Consider the following 23,876-nt stretch of genomic DNA (forward strand, 5'->3'; position numbering starts at 1 on the left):
ACTCAACTGTTTCCCATCCACTATTTACATGCAAGATGACATGGTATGTCGCTTGCCAGGTGAAAGATTTGCTTAGAGAAACCTTTGGTAATAACAACGTCATCTCTAGGTAATTTCAAGATTTGTGGCGTTTCAGATTCCCCGCCCAAAATCTATGTGGCATCTGGTCGTAGAGATATCTGAAAGACCATATCTGTCAGGGATGCATCGAGATTCATCCTGATCTGACGGATAGGATACAACAGATCACTCTAATTACACTGGATATGCTGCGAGCAACTGTTGACCATGCCATGTTACGAATGCGGCAAGTTGCTGTGTTGGGAGACCGCACTGAACACCTGTTGTTACTTATGACTGTATCCTAATAAACATGTCAGAGCCTCCGTTATTATGTGTTTGATTTTTCCTCCCCTTTTCCAGCACCCACACCACATTCTAACTACTTGCAGTGCCTTATTTTCAACTGGTAGCAGGAAGTGGAACTCTTGTTTTTTTTTCAGCATTCTCCCTGAGTGCACCAAAATCACTTTAACATAAAACAGTGCATAACTGGAACAGAGATGAATGGGGAATGATTTGAGCAATGATATAGGATGCAAATGGGGAAATACACTGACATAAGTGACTCTTAGAAAAAGACATAAAAATGGAAAGCCCAGAATGAAATAACTACCATATGGAAAAGATAGTTTGGTACTCATCACACAGAGGAGGCACTGAGTAGCAGACAGATATAATGAAAAAGAATGCAGAAAATTTTCCGCTCCACCAGAAGCAGAAAACATGCAAGAAAGAGAGTGCGCACGTGCGCAGATGTGGTGGGAAAATGATAGGGCTCCTAGGTTCAGTTCAAGGTACTGTGTTGGGGATGGGGGAGAGGGAGTCCTCTCCAAATATGCCAAGAGTCTCACTGCCCCCCCCCCCCCAGACCAAAATTAGCATTCCAAACTTGACCAGAAACACATCTCTCATGCCTTATCACCCCAGTCCCCTACCAGTCTCTGACATACCCTTTGTCTGGCCCCTAATGACTCAGTACCACCTGGGACTGGAGCAATTAAATCTTGTGCTCCCTCAGGGTTTTTAATCTCTCTCATGGTGCCCTGCAATGAAAAATATCCTCTACACTATCCACCCACCACTCCAACCATAGTAATCCACCACACACCCCACTTACACAATACCAATGTCCTTCCCTATTTCCTACTCCCATCCTCTTCCCTAGTGGCTCATGTTGGTAATACAGGCACCACAGAACTTGGGGATGGAGATTTGCCCACTCTGTAAAGCAGAATAGATGACAATCTGTGGCACATCTGATGACAAAATGTAATGGTGATGCAGGTACAAGTGTTTCAGAGCAAATCATTCAGCACTCATTGTTGAATGTGGGGCTTCGCAGATGACTGCCAAGTGTTCCCATGTTGACCCAATGATGTCCTCAATTACAACTGCAGTGGGCACAGGATCATCGACGCCACACCGAATCAATGAAAATGTGTTTCCTCATCAGATGAATCGAAGTTCTTGTAACACCAAGCTGACAGTGATAGGACTATACTGAAGCATACTTCCACCTGGTGTTTAATGGGACCTGATGTAGTAATTGAAGGCACTGTGGCAACTGTGGGCTACATGAAAATAACTGCATCCTTCCATGCTTGATTTCTTCTTCAATGGCAACAGCATCTTCCATCATGATAAAATACTGTGTCATAAGGGCATTCTTGGACACCAAATTCCTCTAATTTAAACCCGATGTAACATATCTGGAACACAACCACAAATTATAGGCCCATAATTTACGGGCTGTCTGCAGACATCTGGTGCCATACACCTCCACAAGCCCACTAAGGACTTGCAAAATCCGTGCCATGCATAATCACTGCTGTGTTGTGTTTCAAAGGTGGAACAACACACTATTAAGCAGGTGGCGTAAAGTTTTGGCTCATCAGTGTAGCATCTTATAGAAAGAAGCGTATAGAATCCAATGACGCCTCTTTGAATGAACAAGTTTCCTATCCTGAAACCAATACCTCATATGCAATGAAATGGAATACCAATGGAAAGTACCTCTATCATTCTGCTCAGGATGCGACTATTTACAAACGACAAATTCACCTGCATGATCATCTTTATGAGCTTTCTGCATCTACACTTTCACTCTTGAAACTTTTTCCCCCTAAACCACAACACAGGTCTTTATATACAAACCATCACCAGAATGCTGACAATATTATTAATTTACTATCAAAAAATTACACCCTGCAATTTAAAGAAAACATTTTGCACAGCATATTACAGAAATTGCCTCCTTGTCTATTACTGTGTGGAGTCAGTGTGGCATGGTTAAATTAACCCCAGCAAATATATAACTTGTACCTCATTACTCTTTTTATTACTCTTTTTCTCATCACCACGATAGAATTATATTAAAATCTCAAAACTCATCACTTCTTCTACATTTGAATGAGGCAAAGACTAAGACTGACAGTAAGGAATCCAGCTGACTATTCATCACATATTAAAAGCTATAATTAACTTACCTCTCAGGAGGTATTGTTGGAATTGAAATAACAGGAACAGAGCTCCGCTTCTTGGCAAGCATTCTTCGTGCCTTTTTCATTTTCTGATTTTCATCGTCATCACCACCACCACCAGTGCCACCACCACCACTGGCACCACCACTACCACCACCATTGGTACTTTGAGGTGTAGATGATGCAGCTTGACTGCGAGGTCTTTCAGCTTCTGCTGGTGTATGTGCATCACAATAGGCTGTCTTTTGTACCAGCACAGGACCAGGTTCAATAGCACCTTTAAACAGAATATATCTTCAAGTCAAATGATGCACAAAGAATATGTAACACAAGCAAAAGCAAGCGCGCACGCGGGGGAGAGAAGGGAGGGAGGGGGGAGATTGCAAAGCTATAGCAGTTGGATATGTTAACATGAACATGTGAATGTGAATGAAGTCTTAACTCTGGCATTGAAAACAGCTTGAATCAACCTGGGATCAATGAATATCAATCCTCAATGGTGGTCAATAACATTTTACACCACTCCTCACAAGGAAAAACTGTTCCTATTCCTTGAAAGGTGTCACAGAACAATAATATGGAATTTACTGCTATTTTAATACAAAGAACAGCATTCAAATCTAGGAAATATGAAAGAGAATAATAGTTGTTTAATTTTCATCAAGTCAACACCGGACTTTTAGAATTACGTTAAGAGTGGATATTATCTGAACAATGCAGCCACCTGCTGGAAATAATGCATATCCACTGACTGAACATGATAACCTAAAAATCATTGCATTAACATTAACAAATACATTCTCCTTCAGAAATACTCTAGAATTAATATGAACCTGCAACACAACTGTCCAAAACACATCTACCATGATTTACAGCTGGAAGATAACACTCTGGATTGTATGTCCCTTGGAAGACTGAAGCCTCTATTTTCCATTCGCCAAGTTTGTGAGAGTTTAGTGACAACACAAATATGTTATTGCAGTCCCCATCAGAATGCATCCACTAACAGTGTTCTCTAAAACTATATTAAACTTAGCAGTTACTTCCATGGCAATGGCCTCATTATTAAAGGTTACAGTTCTCTTTATCAATACAAATTTCTACCAGCAATATCAATTTATATAAGGACAAATCCAGAAACATTATACTACAACAGGGAAAAAAAGATGTCAATATGTCACAAGTAAATCAGAAAAGAAGATGCAGAAATTAGGAGTTTGTAATAGGATGCTGCAAAATTAATAACTTTTTGGCAAACACCACCATGACCTTATTGCCTGAAAAACAAAACATACACATGGAACTTGCCGTTGGTGGGGGGGCTTGCGTGCCTCAGCGATACAGATAGCCGTACCGTAGGTGCAACCACAACGGAGGGGTATCTGTTGAGAGGCCAGACAAATGTGTGGTTCCTGAAGAGGAGCAGCAGCCTTTTCAGTAGTTGCAAGGGCAACAGTCTGATGATTGACTGATCTAGCCTTGTAACACTAACCAAAATGGCCTTGCTGTGCTGGTACTGCAAACGGCTGAAAGCAAAGGGAAAATACAGCCGTAATTTTTCCCGAGGGCATGCAGCTTTACTGTATAATTAAATGATGATGGCGTCCTCTTGGGTAAAATATTCCGGAGGTAAAATAGTCCCCTATTCAGATCTCCGGGCGGGAACTACTCAAGAGGATGTTGTTATCAGCAGAAAGAAAACTGGCGTTCTACGGATTGGAGCGTGGAATGTCAGATCCCTTAATCGGGCAGGTAGGTTAGCAAATTTAAAAAGGGAAATGGATAGGTTAAAGGTAGATGTAGTGGGAATTAGTGAAGTTCGGTGGCAGGAGGAACAAGACTTCTGGTCAGGTGACTACAGGGTTATAAACACAAAATCAAATAGGGGTAATGCAGGAGTAGGTTTAATAATGAATAGGAAAATAGGAATGCGGGTAAGCTACTAAAAACAGCATAGTGAACGCATTATTGTGGCCAAGATAGATACGAAGCCCACACCTACTACAGTAGTACAAGTTTATATGCCAACTAGCTCTGCAGATGACGAAGAAATTGAAGAAATGTATGATGAAATAAAAGAAATTATTCAGATAGTGAAGGGAGATGAAAATTTAATAGTCATGGGTGACTGGAATTCGAGTGTAGGAAAAGGGAGAGAAGGAAACGTAGTAGGTGAATATGGATTGGGGCTAAGAAATGAAAGAGGAAGCCGCCTGGTAGAATTTTGCACAGAGCACAACTTAATCATAGCTAGTACTTGGTTTAAGAATCATGAAAGAAGTTTGTATACATGGAAGAACCCTGGAGATACTAAAAGGTATCAGATAGATTATATAATGGTAAGACAGAGATATAGGAACCAGGTTTTAAATCGTAAGGCATTCCCAGGGGCAGATGTGGACTCTGATCACAATCTATTGGTTATGACCTGTAGATTAAAACTGAAGAAACTGCAAAAAGGTGGGAATTTAAGGAGATGGCACCTGGATAAACTGAAAGAACCAGAGGTTGTACAGAGTTTCAGGGAGAGCATAAGGGAAAAATTGACAGGAATGGGGAACAGAAATACAGTAGAAGAAGAATGGATAGATTTGAGGGATGAAGTAGTGAAGGCAGCAGAGGATAAAGTAGGTAAAAAGACGAGGACTAGTAGAAATCCTTGGGTAACAGAAGAAATATAGAATTTAATTGATGAAAGGAGAAAATATAAAAATGCAGTAAATGAAGCAGGCAAAAAGGAATACAAATGTCTCAAAAATGAGATCGACAGGAAGTGCAAAATGGCTACGCAGGGATGGCTAGAGTACAAATGTAAGGATGTAGAGGCTTATCTCACTAGGGGTATGATAGATACTGCCTACAGGAAAATTAAAGAGACCTTTGGAGATAAGAGAACCAATTGTATGAACATCAAGAGCTCAGATGGAAACCCAGTTCTAAGCAAAGAAGGAAAGGCAGAAAGGTGGAAGGTGTATACAGAGGGTCTATACAAGGGCAATGTACTTGAGGACATTATTATGGAAATGGAAGAGGATGTGGATGAAGATGAAATGGGAGACACGATACTGCGTGAAGAGTTTGACAGAGCACTGAAAGACCTGTTTCGAAACAAGGCCCCCGGAGTAGACAACATTCCATTGGAAATACTGACTGCCTTGGGAGAGCCAGTCCTGACAAAACTCTACCATCTGGTGAACAAGATGTATGAAACAGGCGAAATACCCGCAGACTTCAAGAAGAATTTAATAATTCCAATTCCAAAGAAAGCAGGTGTTGACAGATGTGAAAATTACCGAACAATCAGTTTAATAAGCCACAGCTGCAAAATACTAACACGAATTCTTTACAGACGAATGGAAAAACTAGTAGAAGCCGACCTCGGGGAAGATCAGTTTGGATTCCGTAGAAATGTTGGAACACGTGAGGCAATACTGACCCTACGACTTATCTTAGAAGAAAGATTAAGGAAAGGCAAACCTACATTTCTAGCATTCATAGACTTAGAGAAAGCTTTTGACAATGTTGACTGGAATACTCTCTTTCAAATTCTAAAGGTGGCAGGGGTAAAATACAGGGAGCGAAAGGCTATTTACAATTTGTACAGAACCCAGATGGCAGTTAAACGAATCGAGGGGCATGAAAGGGAAGCAGTGGTTGGGAAAGGAGTGAGACAGGGTTGTAGCCTCTCCCCGATGTTATTCAATCTGTATATTGAGCAAGCAGTAAAGGAAACAAAAGAAAAATTCGGGATAGGTATTAAAATCCATGGAGAAGAAATAAAAAACTTTGAGGTTCGCCGAATACATCGTAATTCTGTCAGAGACAGCAAAGGACTTGGAAGAGCAGTTGAATGGAATGGATAGTATCTTGAAAGGAGGATATAAGATGAACATCAACAAAAGCAAAACGAGGATAATGGAATGTAGTCAAATTTAGTCAGGTGATGCTGAGGGAATTAGATTAGGAAATGAGACACTTAAAGTAGTAAAGGAGTTTTGCTATTTGGGGAGCAAAATAACTGATGATGGTCGAAGTAGAGAGGATATAAAATGTAGACTGGCAATGGGAAGGAAAGCGTTTCTGAAGAAGAGAAATTTGTTAACATCGAGTATAGATTTAAGTGTCAGGAAGTCATTTCTGAAAGTATTAGTATGGAGTGTAGCCATGTATGGAAGTGAAATATGGACGATAAATAGTTTGGACAAGAAGAGAACAGAAGCTTTCGAAATGTGGTGCTACAGAAGAATGCTGATGATTAGATGGGTAGATCACATAACTAATGAGGCAGTATTGAACAGGATTGGGGAGAAGAGAAGTTTGTGGCACAACTTGACCAGAAGAAGGGATCGGTTGGTAGGACATGTTCTGAGGCATCAAGGGATCACCAATTTAATATTGGAGGGCAGTGTGGAGGGTAGAAATCGTAGAGGGAGACCAAGAAATGAATACACTAAGCAGATTCAGAAGGATGTAGGTTGCAGTAGGTACTGGGAGATGAAGAAGCTTGCACAGGATAGGGTAGCATGGAGAGCTGCATCAAACCAGTCTCAGGACTAAAGACCACAACAACAACAACACAAGAAAAGTCGCAAGTCACTGATTGATAAAAAAACAACAGAGGAACAGCCTTGTATGAAGTGCGGGTGGCATAACCTCGAGTAGTTAGTAGAACATTTAATTTACTGAAGGTTTTCAAACACAACTGCAACCAGTGGCCTTTCTGGATGGTGCAGTTCTTATTTTACCATGTTTGCTTTCAAGTTATCCAGGAACTGAGTTTTAGCGATTGTTTGAAACAGTGTGAGGGTAGTTGTGCAGCTGTGGCTATACAGAAAAATTGAAACAAGTAAGTACTAAATGCAGTGATGTATCTAGAATTATTTACGTCATAAAGTTGACTTGAAAGTATAACACATAAATGAAAGTCGACTGGCCAGAATATGTCACTCAATGAAACTTAAGGGACATCAATTTGTGACACTTAATGACTTTGCTTTCAACTGTGAGTAAAAAACAACATTCACAAAGAAATAGCAACTGTGAAGTGCAGTTGCTGCTATCTGACTGAAAACAACTGAATTAGCATAGCCAGACACCATCAGGCTGTGGACTGATGACCACGCACTTTGGTCCCTTTAACAACCATCAGGCTGCAGCACTTACAATACAGTATAAATTCCTTAACAGCTCTCTGTCGTGAACATAAATAAAGGTTGAATAATCAATATTATATGCTTCTTTTCAATTTATGATTCAAGAATTAGCTGTTGTAGCTTTGAGACATTTCCACTGCTGCATGTTCGGGGGTTGCTAGGTGCCTTAAAGCTAGGAGCTCAACCATTTGATAATTCAACAATAACATAGAAACTAATTCAATGAGGCAAGTTTGCTGGTTTTGCAAAGCATGGACCATATTTCAAAATAATCTTGTGTCAATGATCTTGTCCTTTCATTCTTAATAGACAACTGTGCATCACATTCACATATTTGGTGAATTGTAGTTCTTGTTCTAAAAATGACTTGCATCTCACATGTGTTAGGTAACATTTGCACACACGCGAAAAAAATGTCTGTTCTTCAGTTCACACACCCTCAGAATAGGTGACTCATCATCTCTCCCCCTTCTCCCTACTTCCTCATTTTACTTCTAGTAGTAGTATCTTCCACAATATGACAGAGAAACTGAAAACCATTTGTTACAGTTATTAAGCATAGTATGCACTTATGAAATACGAGGGTCATCCACAAAGTAAGTTCCGTTTCTACTTCTATCCGTGGCAGCAGTACGATCGCAGTTCTGAGCATACGTGGCAGTTACTCTAACTCAAGGAGAAGACATGTATGCCATTTTCAGATTGCTGCTGCTGATGTGTACTTTGTAGTGCTTCTTTATAATGTCAGCCGTAATTGAAAATGCCGCCGCATGTGAAATCGGATCTGTGATTTGTTTTCTAAATGCAAAGAAAGTTAAACCAAAAGAAATTCATCGGCAAATCTGCGAGGTTTACGGACAAAATGCTGCAAGTGATTCAGTGATTAGAAGATGGGTCAGATTGTTCGATGAAGGACATGATCAAGTGCAGGATGAAGAACGAAGTGGACACCCGTCTTTGGTTATTGATGAACTGGTTAACACAAATGAAGAGAAGATTAAGCACAATCGTAAGTTTACACTTAGTTCCCTTGCTATGTCACCAATTCATGAAATTCTTACTGAAAAACTGAAATTTCGAAAACTTTGCTCACATTTGGTACCCAAACCTTTTTCACAAAAAACTGTCACCAGATGGGCAGTGCACTTCAGTTTCTCTTATGAGAATTTCACTGGGACTCGTTTTATCATCCTCCATACAGCCCGGACATTGCTCCTGGCGACTTTCATTTCTTCTTACACCTAAAATCTGTCCTTGGTGGTCAACACTTCAACGACGGTGATGAGCTGAAAGACCATATTACCACATGGTTGAATAAATAGGCAGCAACCTTCTATGAAGAAGGCATACAAAAACTTGTGCCACACTATGACAAGCACCTACAAAATTTCGGAAGCTATGTAGAAAAGTAGTTTAACAGTTGTAGATTTTTGTACAATAAATATTTTTTCTGTATCTGTACACGTTTGTTTTATATAACCAAACGGAACTTACTTTGAGGACATACCTCGTATAAACACAGCTATAATTTTACTTCAATTGATACCTTGACAAGATTTTTTCTCTTTCAGTAGTAAATCTTTAAAGATGACTATGAATTTTGCTGACTGGAGATCAATTTCACCTTAGTTCAAAAAACGAAACCAGTTCATGAACTTAATATATTGTATAACATTAAACTTGGATGGAACAAATGGGTTCAGTGTTGATCTAAATTAGAAGGAAATATACATGGGATCATTGATATATCTGCTATTAACAAAATTATCACATTTCAACTACAGATAAATGTACAATGCAGATACACAGTATTTATTACTGAAGGTGTCGTGTTTTAAAGATGAAGGAAAATTGATCTTCGAACTTCCTCACAGCCAAAAGATCTGTAGTCGGAAACGGCACTGTGCAAATGTAAGGAAATAAATTAAGATACATAAACTGACATAATAACTACAACCAACAATGAACAGATTGTAAAGAGGTCACCATAAATATAAATTCACGAAATGTGTATGCAAATCGCGACGAGAAACACTGTGCACAATAAGATACAAGGAATGCAGATTCTGCAGCTAATTTTACTTTGAATATAAACTGAAGCTGACCATGTTGGTCACAGATTATGTATCTTTCTGTGATATTAAGCTGCAACACTTCACAGGATTTGAAGCCACTGTTACTCAAAAATCCAGAAACTATCTGCTCCGAGAGTAGCAGACAATTGCACTGTATGTTTACTGGCTGATAAATATTTCGTTGCTGACTGATCTTCATCTATGCACTACTCTGATCCATAAATGTGCATTTTTTTGCACAATGTCGGCATTTGTTAGTTAAATTCTCACAACCTTGTGAACACCAGGTTGCGTAGAAACTAATATGAAGTGTTTAGTTGCTGCTACTCGAGCCCAGGGAGCGTCTCTGTAAGAGATGTTCACTCATTGTTGGCTGCTGTCAAACTCCATATGCATACTGCTAACTGCAAATAGTTTAAATTTCTCTTTCTTATTCTGCTATGCATTGCCTATGAAATGCCTCTGAGCTTGCACACATTAACGATGTGTTGTCCTCCAGAATTCTTATGGGAGCAATTATTATTCTCATTCATTACTCACATTGTCAATATTTTCCGTAACTTAACCTTAAATATTGGGGAGGGGAGAGTTAAATTTCAGAAACCTGCAAGTTGCACATTCACATATTTACTCAACTAAAACTTCTGTATTATTTACTTCTTTTCAACTCAAGTTTGTACAAAATGAAAGCCATTCTTTCATAGTATTGCTAGGCTGTGAAATGATGACTGCAACTGAACATTTTCTACGAAATTTTTCAAGTCAAAGTCAATCCCACTTCATGGCCAAAAATTGTGATTAATTTCTGTACAATGCAACTTTCTAAATTCAGCTTGTGTTAACCTATTATGGGTAGAGGTACTAACTGCAATAATAAAAAAATTAGAAAAGATAAGGTACCTATACAGGTAGCATGCACAATTTTTTCATAGCACATCAGCACTCAAGAGTAAAAGTTGCTGCCAAAAAATAGATCACCCAGAATTTCACTGTATATCAATGCAAATAAATGTACATTTTTGTGAATTTCCAGAAGTTACCACTGTCCTGTGCATAAATTAATTCATTGTATTAAAGTGGCATCTACAATTTAGTTAACCCTTTGACTGCTGTTGATGAGTTCACTTATCATGCTGCCTACAGCTCCCTAGGTGATGACGACGAGTACAGTCACGACCGCCAGTTTTCCCCTGAGCGTTGTTGACAAGTTAAGTTGCACCCGTTTGCAGGCCCCTCAGCAAGAGTATAGATGTGCCGTTACCCGAGTGCTGATGACGAGATAAGTCACACAGCGTACTTCCCGCTCCATGCCTCTGTAGCATGTCAAGAGGGTGCAAACAAAAAAAGGATAGGGGTCTATTAATGATTGGCAGTTCAAGTGTACTGTGAATAATGGTGCAAGTTAGAGAAATAGAAGCAAGGCATGGGAATGAACACCAGGCGCACTCAGTCAACTGGGAGCCTTACTCAACATGTTGTGGAGGCTATTCCAGTAGCCACCGAGGGAACACGGTGCAACAGGCTGCAAACTGTGGTGCAACTGTGGTGCCTGCTGTCTGGGCTCCAAGGTCATACTTGGATCCTTCTAGCAACTGGCAGAGAAAGTTGAGACTATCCGCATAGAGTTCCAACGAAACTCACAATTCACAGCATTGTCCCCAGAACAGAGTGTGGTTCCATGGTTCTGAGTTGGGTAGAAGGAAACCAGAAACTTTTGAGGGTTCTGTGACAAGCTACGCTGTAACTTGCTAGATTTGTGCCATAGGACTGACAACTGTAGGGTCTCCCCGATGTGTGCATCACACATCAGAGTCTGCTATCCTGGTAGCTGACATTGTGTGGACAGCACACAAGGGTTTTTTAGATTGCACGGCTCTCCACCCAGTCGAGATAGTAACTGCTGTAGGAGACTCAGAAGTGTAAGTGTAAGGTAAAACAAAAGCCTCCTACAGACAAAAAAAGAGGACTCTACAGGCAGGAGTATTGAAATCTTAGTAATTAAATGCTGAAGAATTTGAAACAAAGTGCCGGAGTCTGAAGTGCTCCTGAAAAGTAGAGAAGCTCATGTAATAGCAGGTACACAAATCTGGTTAAAACCTGAAATTGATAGCACTGAGATTTTTGGGGAGCTTTAAGTGTTTATTGAAAGGATAGTCTAATGAGAAATGGAGAGGGTGCATTTTTCACAGTAGAAATAAACTCAAATCTACAGAGACAAAAATCGAAGGTGCATGTGAAATTGTTTGGGCAAGACCCAGTATCAGAGGTGGGCATAAAAGTTAACTGGATCCTTCTATTACCCATCAGACTTACCTCCCGATGAAAAACTTTAGAGAAAATCTCAATTCGCTTATACAGAAGTTCCCTAGTCATTCTAAAATCATTGGTGGAGACTTCAACCATCTAACAATCAACTGGGAAAATTACAGTTTTGTTAATAGTGGGTGTAACAAGACATTCTGTAAAACATTATTAAATGCCTTCTCTGAAAATTTCCTAAAACAGATAGTTTGGAAGCTCATGCATGATGGAAATATATTAGATCTAATGGCAACAAAAACAGACCTGACCTCTTTGAGGACGTACCCATCGAAACTGATATTAATGATCATGATGTGGTTGTGGTAACAATGATTACCAATGTACAATGACAACTAACACATGTAGGAAGATGTATATATTCAGTAAACTAGATACAAAAGCAGTAGTGCCATGTCTCAGTGAGGAAATTGAAACTTTCAGCACAGGACAGGAGTACATAGATGAACTATGGTGTAAGTTTAAAAGAATAGTTGATCATGCACTGGATTAGTATGTACCCAGGAGAATACTTTATAATGGAAGGGGCAGCCATATTGTACTGAGGTAAGTTACATACTTGTATGTGGTATGAATATAAGCTGTTTCAAACTATCAGCAAATTGAGGATCTCTCGAAAATGCATAATTTTAGCTACAATTTGTAATAATGAAGTGATATATAACAATTGATAATTGTATTTGATGTTTTTAGTGTTATAAGCTGCGTGCTGTGAAAGTATATGTTTTCAATAATACAACACAATGGATCTATCAAAAGCACATCATTTTGATACAAATTGCCATAGTAAAATATCAAATAATGACAGTTGTAGATACAATCTTTTGACAGTGTATGCCTTATGGGAAGAACTGGCCATCATGTTGAAGCTGTAGCTGCATTGATAGAATCACGAGCTGTGAAGTTCATGTCCTCCACTTCTCAATTTTTTTCAACTTTTCTTTCTAAAACATTCAGAGCTTTTCTTAGTAATTCAATAAAAATATTACCTGCAACCATATTTATCTAAGTAATATAGTTGCAGTAATTTTTGTTGCAAAGAACAACAACTGGAGTGTTTCCCCAGTGGCCAGAAATCATAATGAAACAGCCAGTCAACGTCAGAAAGTAAACCCAAGTTACACACTGCTACTATGAAACTTTGTGTAAAATGCGCAGACTTATCCCTTGGCTTTACAGTAAATATCTTTTTCAATGATGGTGAGCAGCTTAGAAAAAAATCTGATCCATTCAAACGAAATTACAAAATGAATCTTGGTCTTGAAGTCCATGTAATGAAGTATGTTATTTTTGAGTGATGGCAGTCAATGCTACATTGAGAATATGGATATTACAGATGTGCGAACTGGAGTTAAGACACTATACTTCAACTACAATTAACTTAACCCGAAAATAGGTTGAACATTTAATTGAGTTAATGAATAACTTCATAACATAGTTAACACACACATTTTATGTGCATCCATTTTCATAAAGAAACTGTGTGGCAGCTGCTGCAGGAGAATGTCAAAATTGCAAATCACAATGAGGAGCACGTTCCGTGAGACATAGCAGGCTGTTTCAGTGTGTGTAGCAAGCATGATGGACCCACATCTGGCATGCTTCGTAATGGGAAACATGTTCCTTGTGAGGATGGCTTCAGTGTCAGGGGTGTTCAGGAATAGCTGAGATCAATAAAACTGAATAAAGCTCTAGTGCCCACTGGAATTCCTATCAGATAATAAAACACACAAACATACACACAGAATTTCGAGCTTGTGTGTGTGTGTGTGTGTGTGTGTGTGTGTGTGTGTGTGTGTGTGTGTGCGAGCGCGCGCGCGCGCGCGCGCGCGCGCGCGCGCTGCGCGCGGCGCGCGCGGCGCGCGCGCGCGAGTATATACCTATTCTTTTTCCTCCTAAGGTAAGTCTTTCCGCTCCTGGGATTGGAATGACTCCTTACCCTCTCCCTTAAAACCCACATCCTTTCATCTTTCCTTTTCCTTCCCTCTTTCCTGACGAAGCAGGCGCTGGTTGCAAAAGCTCGAAATTCTGTGTGGGTGTTTGTGTGTTTTATTCTTAGTGCCTATCTACCGGCGCTTTCCCGCTTGGTAAGTCTTGGAATCTTTGTTTTTAATATATTTTTCCCATGGGAAAAATATATTAAAAACAAAGATTCCAAGACTTACCAAGCGGGAAAAATATATTAAAAACAAAGATTCCAAGACTTAACAAGCGGGAAAGCACCGGTAGATAGGCACAATAAATAAAACACACAAACACACACACAGAATCTCTAGCTTTCGCAAACGGCGGTTGCTTCTTCAGGAAAGAGAGAAGGAGAGAGAAAGACGAAAGGATAAGGGTTTTAAGGGAGAGGGTAAGGAGTCATTCCAATCCCGGGAGCAGAAAGACTTCCCTTAGGGGGAAAAAAGGACAGGTGTACACAAAGGATGTGGGTTTTAAGGGAGAGGGTAAGGAGTCATTCCAATCCCGGGAGCAGAAAGACTTACCTTAGGGGGAAAAAGGGATAGGTATATACTCGCTCGCTCGCGCGCGCACACACACACACACACACACACACACACACACACACACACACACACACACATCCATCCACACATATACAGACACAAACAGACATTTGTATAGGCAAAGAGTTCGGGCAGAGATGTCAGTCGAGGCGGAAGTACAGAGGCAAAGAAGTTGTTGAAAGACAGGTGAGGTATGAGCGGCGGCAACTTGAAATTAGCGGAGGTTGAGGCCTGGCGGATATCGAGAAGAGAGGATATATTGAAGGGCGAGTTCCCATCTCCGGAGTTCGGATAGGTTGGTGTTGGTGGGAAGTATCCAGATAACCCGGACGGTGTAACACTGTGCCAAGATGTGCTGGCCGTGCACCAAGGCATGTTTAGCCATAGGGTGATCCTCATTACCAACAAACACTGTCTGCCTGTGTCCATTCATGCAAATGGACAGTTTGTTGCTGGTCATTCCCACATAGAAAGTGTCACAGTGCAGGCAGGTTAGTTGGTAAATCACGTGGGTGCTTTCACACGTGGTTCTCCCTTTGATCGTGTACACCTTCCGGGTTACAGGACTGGAGTAGGTGGTGGTGGGAGGGTGCATAGGACAGGTTTTACACCGGGGGCGGTTACAAGGGTAGGAGCCAGAGGGTAGGGAAGGTGGTTTGGGGATTTCATAGGGATGAACCAAGAGGTTACGAAGGTTAGGTGGACGGCGGAAAGACACTCTTGGTGGAGTGGGGAGGATTTCATGAAGGATGGATCTCATTTCGGGGCAGGATTTTAGGAAGTCGTGTCCCTGCTGGAGAGCCACATTCAGAGTCTGATCCAGACCCGGGAAGTATCCTGTCACAAGTGGGGCACTTTTAGGGTTCTTCTGTGAGAGGTTCTGGGTTTGAGGGGATGAGGAAGTGGCTCTGGTTATTTGCTTCTGTACCACGCCGGGAGGGTAGTTGCGGGATGCCAAAGCTGTTTTCAGGTTACCCAAGCCTGCCAAACCCTTATCCTTTCGTCTTTCCCTCTCCTTCCCTCTTTCCTGAAGAAGCAACTGCCATTTGCGAAAGCTAGAAATTCTGTGTGTGTGTTTGTGTGTTTTTTTTTATTGTGCCTATCTACCGGCACTTTCCCGCTTGTTAAGTCTTGGAATCTTTGTTTTTAATATATATATAAAACTGCCCCCAGTAGATGGAAGACAGCAAAAGTCACAGCCACTTACAAGGAAGGTGACAGAAGTGATTAACAAAACAGCTGTCCTACCTCCTTGACAGTGATTTGTTTTAGAATATCAGGACATATTCTGAGCTCAAACATAAAGAGGTATCTCAAACAGAAAGACCTGCTCCATGCCAGCCAGCAAGAATTGCAAAAACATTAATCATCCAAAGCTCAACTCACACTTTTCTCAAGTTTTTTCTGAAAGTTTTGGATCAAGGATGTCAGGTAGGTGCAGTATTTCTTGATTCCTGAAAAGTGTTTGGCTCCCATCTACACTTATTGTCAAAAGTATGATCATATAGGGTATCAAGTGAAGTTTGTGACACGATTGAGAATTTTTTTGCTAGGCAGGATGCAGCATGTTATTTTGGATGGAGAGTCATCACCAGATGCAAAAGTAACTTTGGTTTTGCCCAACGAGAAAGTGTTGGGACCCTTGCTGTTCATGTTGTAAATTAATGACCTCGAGGATAATATTAACAGTAGCATCAGACATTTTGCATATGACACTATTATCTATAGTGAAGTAATGTCTGAAAATAAGTGTACAAATATTCAATCATATTTTGACAAGATTTCAAAGTGGTGCCTAGATTGGCAACTTGCTTTAAATGTTCAGAAATGTAAAACTGTTTACAACACAAAAAACATAGCATCCTATGACTTAATATCAATCAGTAAACTCATACAAACACCTTTGTGTAACATTTTGTGCAGATATGAAATGGAATGATCCCATAGGTGCAGTTGTGGGTAAAGCAGGTGGTGGACTTTGGATTATTAGTAGAATACTGGGAAAATCCAGTTAATCTTCAAAGGAGATTTCTTACAAACCACTTACAAAACTCATTCTGCAATACTGCTCACATGCATGGGACACGTATAAAATAGGACCCAAGCGGGATACTTAATGTATATGGAGAAAGGCGGCACAAATGGTCACAGGTTTGTTTGACCCATTGGAGAGAGTCAAGGAAATTGAACTGGCAGACTCCCGAATATAGATGTGCGCTATCCCGAGGAAGTCTACTTACAAAGTTTCAAGAACCAGCTTTAAATGATGACTTGAGGAATATAGTATGACCCCCTGCTTATTGCTCATAAAGGGATCATAAGAAGATCATCAGATTAATTACAGCACACACACAAGCACTGGTACAATCACTCTTCTCACACTCTGTATTTGAATGGAATGAGAAGAAACCCTAATAACTGGTACAATGGGATGCGCCCTCTGCCATGCACTTCACAGTGGTTTGCAGGGTATAGATGTAGATGTATATGTAGAATATTACCACAGATGCAATTGGGGTGGATGAAATACAAACTTTAACAGCAGTATATTGATAAAATATGGCACCATTTATTTTGTGAAAATTGTATGGGCAGTATTTAAGAGAATGGGGAAATGCTGGAGGTATGTGTTCTGTATTAGTTATCTCTGAAGGTCACTGTCCAAGAACTTAGCAACACTGCCAGTCTTGTTTGACCACACAATGCCTCAACTATGTGTTAGTGGTTACCTTCACTCTGTGTTTTATTTAAATCAATATTTTATTTATTCAAAAATTAAACAAGTGTGATGCCTTAATGCAGAAGTGCAAAAACTGTGTGTAGTGCCCGTTTTTCTTCAAGAGAACTATGACTGGTCATACACATTCGAATGTGATAATTAATGCCACAACTCATATTACACTCTAAGGAACTGTAGAAAAGGGAAGACATTAAAATTCCCTGTAGAAAAGGGGAAAAATACTAAATTTTTTCTGAAGTTCACGCAAACAGTGTCACAGTTAACAACAGGCAGAAGTGGTGACATAGCTATGCAGCAGAAAGAAACAAACAACATTGCAAGTTGGTTGCATACATGAGCACACGTTGCTACATCAGCACCAATTGCTAGGCACACGTTATACACACAGGAAAATGTCAGTCATTAGCTCTTGTTACATGAAGCAACAAGCATTACCTCGGACGCAATAACATGTTTCAGAGACTTGACAGTGAAGTTAAAGAGCCACATACAAATTGTTAAGCGAACACAGTGGTATGAGAACCGCTGACCTCTTGTACAGAACTGGGCTATATTTGGTGATAGTGAACAGAACCTCATGCTAGTGCCCCGTCTCCATAAATACTTCAGATCTGAATTAGGATCAACTTTGTTTGAACCGAAGCACTCAATTCAGCAGCTGTTACAGTGCAGTAACATTCATGTGTTAAATGTTCCAGCCCTTCTCATGAATAAGCTGCTTGCCATCCCCCGAGATGACATCTTTCAAGTAACCATAACCTCTACTCATGAGACTTGGTTGCTGACTACCACATCGTTGACGGAGAGACTGAAGGTCTTCCAACACTATTACATCTCATGGTGCTTATCACACTGACATCATCATCTAGAAATTAGAAATACAGAATCAATTTGAAATCGACAACAGATTTCAAACTGATTTCGTATTTCTATATTTCCCAAATGCTGTTGACACCATACCTCACAACTGGCTTGTAATCAAATTGCGTGCTTATGGAATATTGTCTCAGGTATGTGACTGGATTCATCGTTTCCAATCAGAGAAGTCATACTTCATAGTAACTGGCAGAAAGTCATAGAGTAAAACAGCAGAGATTTCTGGCATTCCCCAATAGGCCCTCTGCTGTTCCTTGCCTTTATAAACGATTTAGCAGACACTCTAAGCAGCAGTCTTAGGTTGTTTGCAGATGATGTCGTTTATTGACTCACAAAGTCATCAGAAGAATAAAACCAATTGCAAAATGATTTAGATATTTGGATGGTGCGAAAATTGGCAACTGACACCAAGTAACAAGTGTGAGGTCATCCACATAAGCGCTAAAGGAATCCGTTAAAGTTTGGTTGCACAAAAAATCAATCAAATCTAAAAGCATCTACGTTACATCTATATTCTGCAAACCACCATGAGGCGTATGGCAGAGAGTACGTACTATTTTACCGGTTGCTAGGGTTTTTTCCTGTTCCATTCATGTATGGAGCATGGAACAAATGATCATTTGAATGCCTCTGTGTATGCAGTAATTATTCTAATCTTATTCGCACAATCACCCCTATGTGAGTAATATGTAGGGGGTCGTGGTATATTCCTACAGTAATCATTTAAAGCCAATTCTCAAAACTTTGTTAATAGACATTCTCGGGATAGTCTGCCTCTATCTTCGAGAGGTTTCCGGTTCAGTTCCTTCAGTATCTCCGTGACTCTCTGATGGATTAAACAAACCTGTGACCATTCGTGCTGCCCTTCTCTGTCTACATTTAATATCCCGTTAGTCCTATATGGTATAGGTCCCACACACTAGAAAAATGTTCTATAATTGGTTGCACAAGTGATTTTCTTGCAAACTCCTTTGCAGACTGAATACACTTGCCCAGTATTCTACCCCCCCCCCCCCCCCAAAAAAAAAGGTCTACCACCTGCTTTACCCATAACTGAACCTATGTGATCATTCCGTTTCATATCCCTACACAGTGTTACACCCAGGTATTTGTATGAGCTGGTTGATTCCAACAGTGGCTCATTGATACTGTAGTCATAGCATACTATGTTTTTTCATTTTGTGAAGTGCAAAATTTTACATTTCTGAACATTTAAAGCAAGTTGCCAATCTCTGCACCACATCGAAATCTTATCAAGACCTGACTGAATATTTATGTAGCTTCTTTCAGTTAGTACATTATAGATAACTGCACCATCTGCAAAAGGCCTGTATAACTAATACAGGGTGTATACGTGGACAAAGAAAAAAAAATTCCCAGGTTTTTCCTGGATTTCCCAGTTAAAAAATAAACTTTCTCCCAGGGGAAAATATGCTTTTTCAGTGTTAAGTGACAGTATACTTTCCCTTGGAGTCGTAAAACTTATCAATCCTTTAAATGGTTAAGATTTTATACACCGGCGTAGAGCCTCCCACCACTTTAGGAAATAAATCCCCAGAAAAAAAATGTGTTTTGGAAGATCTTTGATTTGCAGCAACATGTACACTGCATATTTTTGTATAACGAAAGTACAGGGTGTACATAAAGTCCGGAACACTTTCAATTATTTATTGCACAGGAACCAAACATTGTACAGATATCACATACATGTCATTTTGAAGAGAAGCCATGAAAGTTTGTTTTCATGTATACCACCACAGTGTCGTTTGGTAAGTTCGTGGGTACCTGAACACGGAGCTGCCGTATCGATGGATTGGCCATGCTACAGAAAGGGACAGTTGTTTCATGGAATGGCCTCCCCGATCCCCAGATCTCACTCTGTGTGACTTTTTTCTGTGGGGAAACATCACAGGTCTGGTTTATGTACCACCTCTACCACTTGACGTAGCAGAGCTCCGGGAGAGAATATGGTAAGCGACTGCCACAGTCGACGATGCCGTGCTGCGACGGGTATGGCAAGAATTTGATTACCATATCGACATCTACCAGGTCACTCATGGTTTACAAACTGAATAAAAAAAACTTTCAGAGTTTCTCTTCAAAATGCAACATGTATTACATCTGTACAACATTTAGTTCTTGTGCAATAAATAATTGAAAGTGTTCCCGGACTTTATGTATACGCTGTATATAGTCAACTTTCTTCAAACACAGAACATTAATTTCCGAAGCATTGAAATCGAGATTGCTATGCACTTTTGTAAACCCATCATAGCTCATGTCACGTGATCTCACCAAATGATGATAGCAATTATTCACTGCGTTTACATGGGGTTCCCAAAACTTGATTTTGCAAATCAATCGCCCAGTACTGCTCCTGGGTAGTCATGTAATCACTTCTAAATCGATTTTGGGAATCTGCTTCTGTTTGTTTTTTTCCAGTTTCACAATTGGTATTGAAGCATGCCTGGGCTGTCAGGTTTCATCTGGTTTTTAAAAATTTCGGCTAATATTGACGGAGTGGCTTTTCATGCAATGAAGGATAAGTAGAAATATTAGACTGAAGCTGTTTATACCTCGTCTAACTGAAGAGACATAGTGATTGTCCTGACTGAATCACAAACTACATCTGCTGTTTTCCAGGTGCCATAATTAGCTGGGCTAGCAAATCCGCTTCAGACCTTAACATGTAAACACGACAGCAAAAAACTGTTTCTGAAACTCGGTTTTCGTCTTTCAGAAGACGTGTTGCCTGTAAAAGTAGTGATTCAGAGCATAGGCAGTGTGAACACACAAGGAAAAGTTAATGGTTTAAATTAATGTACATAGAGTACTTACAAGAAAAGCGAAGGTTCAACATATAATATTTGTCTTTTTAGCAGGTGTTACACTTCGATATACCACACAAAAACATGAGTAAAATTTTAAGTAATGATGTAAATGTCTGGTCTTCTGGGCTCTAAAGTCTTCTAAGCGGCTGGCCCTCAAAGTGTTAAGCTTTAAATGAAAACCAAACACTCTGCGATTTAAGAAACTCAAAGCACGTTCCCACACGAACATAACTCATATTGCATAAAATTAAATGTATTTTGAAAGTAAAACTTTTCAAACAACTAATTGCAATATTTTCCGGCGACCTGTTAAGATTTCGTTTCAGCAGTAGAACGCCAGAAAATGGCTTACCGTGCCTGCAAAGCCACGATGACATAGGTAGCCCGTATGTTCATACATAATGGCATTAAGAGATCTTACATTATGTCACAAATGAAACAGGACATCAGAGGAGACTCCAAGAGCACTGGAATTTCGTAACCCATACTAAAATCCGTAATTTGGGTTAAAGAACACATTCATATGTCCAGATTCACAAAGAAGTAGGCCCCAAGCTGATATCAAACTTTCCATTGTGGTTTTCGGAATGCATATTTTCAAGAAGTGTCAGTATTATATTATCTCATGTTTGGTTCTATGGCATAATGCCATACATCGCTAAAGATAACAATGTGCGCTTGAAATTCCGCAAACAGCTGACACGAGCCAATAGTGTTTCAAATGAATTAATAGCCTCTGTGGAAAAGGTTAACTAAAGACAAATTTTTGTAGCAAATAGACTAAAATAACTTCAGAGTTCTGCAAGTCGATTAATACCCGACTGCCAAACACCTGGAAATAAAATAAAATCAGAAAACTGAGACTAATAACTAATTTTAGCTTTCCATAATTATGTTAATATTTTAATTCACTTTATAGGTCCCAGCCACAGAAATCCGTTTTGTTTTTGAGAGCTGTAAACCAAGATGAAACAGCAAACTAAATGTAAACAGGGTTCATGTGGAGGCTACTACTCATCCCACTACAACTCAGGCTGCACTGCGCATGCACGAATCTGGCAGCTTGGGTGCGCCAGAGAAATGTTTCCAGGCAGCATCTGGCTGCTTGTTTCTACTGCTGACACAGCTCGTGTCTTAGTCACCTTGGGTACAGTTAACAGCTGCACTTCAAGTAGCCAGAAGCACGAGAAGGTACTGCTCGTACTCGACTCAACTGCGCATGCGCATAAGCCCATTGGAAACTCCTTAAACAAACCTAATGTTAACCATTGTGACGTCACGCCCATCGGAAGCAGTTTGTTGTTGTGAATGATTGCAGTCTTCGTCCTAAAGCCTTCCACACATTTTGCTGTTTGCAGATGCTTGTGTGTGCGCTGTGTTTTGTTGCTGTAAATGACGCATTTCCTTTCCAACTTAAGTTTTATTTTTTTCCTCGTTTACATTTTATTGCTGCGGTATTATATTGCAGTAACAGGCTTCTTTGTTAAAGTATCAGTTCTTACCAGTCTAAACTACAAAAATTTAACTGAAAACTAAAACAACAAAAAATTCCCGGAATTCTTTAAAATTCCCATATTTTTCCCAATTTTCTCCCGCATGAAAAAATTCCCGGGTTTTCCCCAGATTTCCCAGAGCGTATACACCCTGTAATAATATTGTCTGCAAGGTCATTAATATTCATCATGAACAGCAAGGGGCCCAACACACTTCCCCGGGGACACACGAAGTAACTACTACATCTGTTAGTGCCTCTCCATCCAAAATAATATAATGAGTCCTCCATCCCATCAGAAATTTCAATTGATACCCCATATGATCATATTTTTGACAATAAGTGTAGGTACAGTATTTAGTCAAATGTTTTTTGGAAATCAAGAAATACTGAATCTCACTGTTTGTCTTTACCCAAAGCTTTCAGTATATCATGTGAGAAAAGTGTGATTTGGTTTTCACAAGATCGATGTTTTGGAAATCCATGCTGGGTGGCATTTGGAAGGGCATTCAGTTCAAGATATCTCATTATGTTTGAGCTCAGAATATGTCCTAAGATTCTACGACCAATCGATGTCAACGATACTGGATAGTTTTCCAAGAACTGGGCATGGTTTTTTTGTTCGAGGGTTCAATGATAGATTATAGTTAGAAGAGGGGACTAACTCAGCCACAAATTCAAAATAATATCTGACAGGTATTCCAACAGGGCATGGAGCTTTGTTCAATTTTAATGATTTCAGCTGTTTCTCAACACCACAGACACGAATACTTATTTCAGTCATGTTTTCAGTGGTATGAGGATTAAATTGGAGCAATTCTTCAGGGTTTTACCTTGTAAAAAACATTTGAAAATGGAGTTAAGCATTTCAACTTTTGCTAGAAATTACAATTACCAACAATTTGAAATGGAAAGAAAACATAGAAAATGTTATGGGGGAAGATGAACCAAAGAACATGTTTTATTGGAAGAACACTTAGAGGATGCAACAGATCTCTTAAAGTGACTGCCTACACTATGCTTGTCTGTCCTTTTTTGGTGTACTGCTGCACAGTGTGGGGTCTTTATCAGGTAGCATTAACAAAGCACACCATGAAAGTTCAAAGAAGGGCAGCATGTTTTTTTATTACTGAGAAATAGGGGAGAGAGTGTCAAGGCCACGATACAGGATTTGGGGTGTACATCATTAAAACAGAGGCGTTTCACGCAGCGGTGAGATCTTCTCAAGAAATTTCAATCACCAGCTTTCTCCTCTGAATGCGAAAATAGTTTGTTGGCACCAGCCTACACAGGGAGATACAAATGATCATCATAATAAAATAGAGGAAATCAGAGCC

General features: G+C 39.9%; 1 protein-coding gene across 5 annotated transcripts in view; it reads right to left on the reverse strand.

The window, feature by feature from the left end:
- Window positions 1-23,876, reverse strand: part of LOC126283944 (peregrin) — a 242,985-nt gene that overhangs the window by 185,605 nt on the left and 33,504 nt on the right. For all 5 annotated transcript variants that reach the window (XM_049982350.1, XM_049982348.1, XM_049982346.1 and 2 more), the window contains exon 8: window positions 2,550-2,820. In XM_049982350.1, coding sequence (XP_049838307.1) covers window positions 2,550-2,820 — 271 coding nt within the window. The remainder of the gene's footprint in view (window positions 1-2,549; window positions 2,821-23,876) is intronic.

Source organism: Schistocerca gregaria, chromosome 8, assembly GCF_023897955.1.
Source record: "Schistocerca gregaria isolate iqSchGreg1 chromosome 8, iqSchGreg1.2, whole genome shotgun sequence".
In the NCBI taxonomy this organism is placed as follows: Eukaryota; Metazoa; Arthropoda; class Insecta; order Orthoptera; family Acrididae; genus Schistocerca; species Schistocerca gregaria.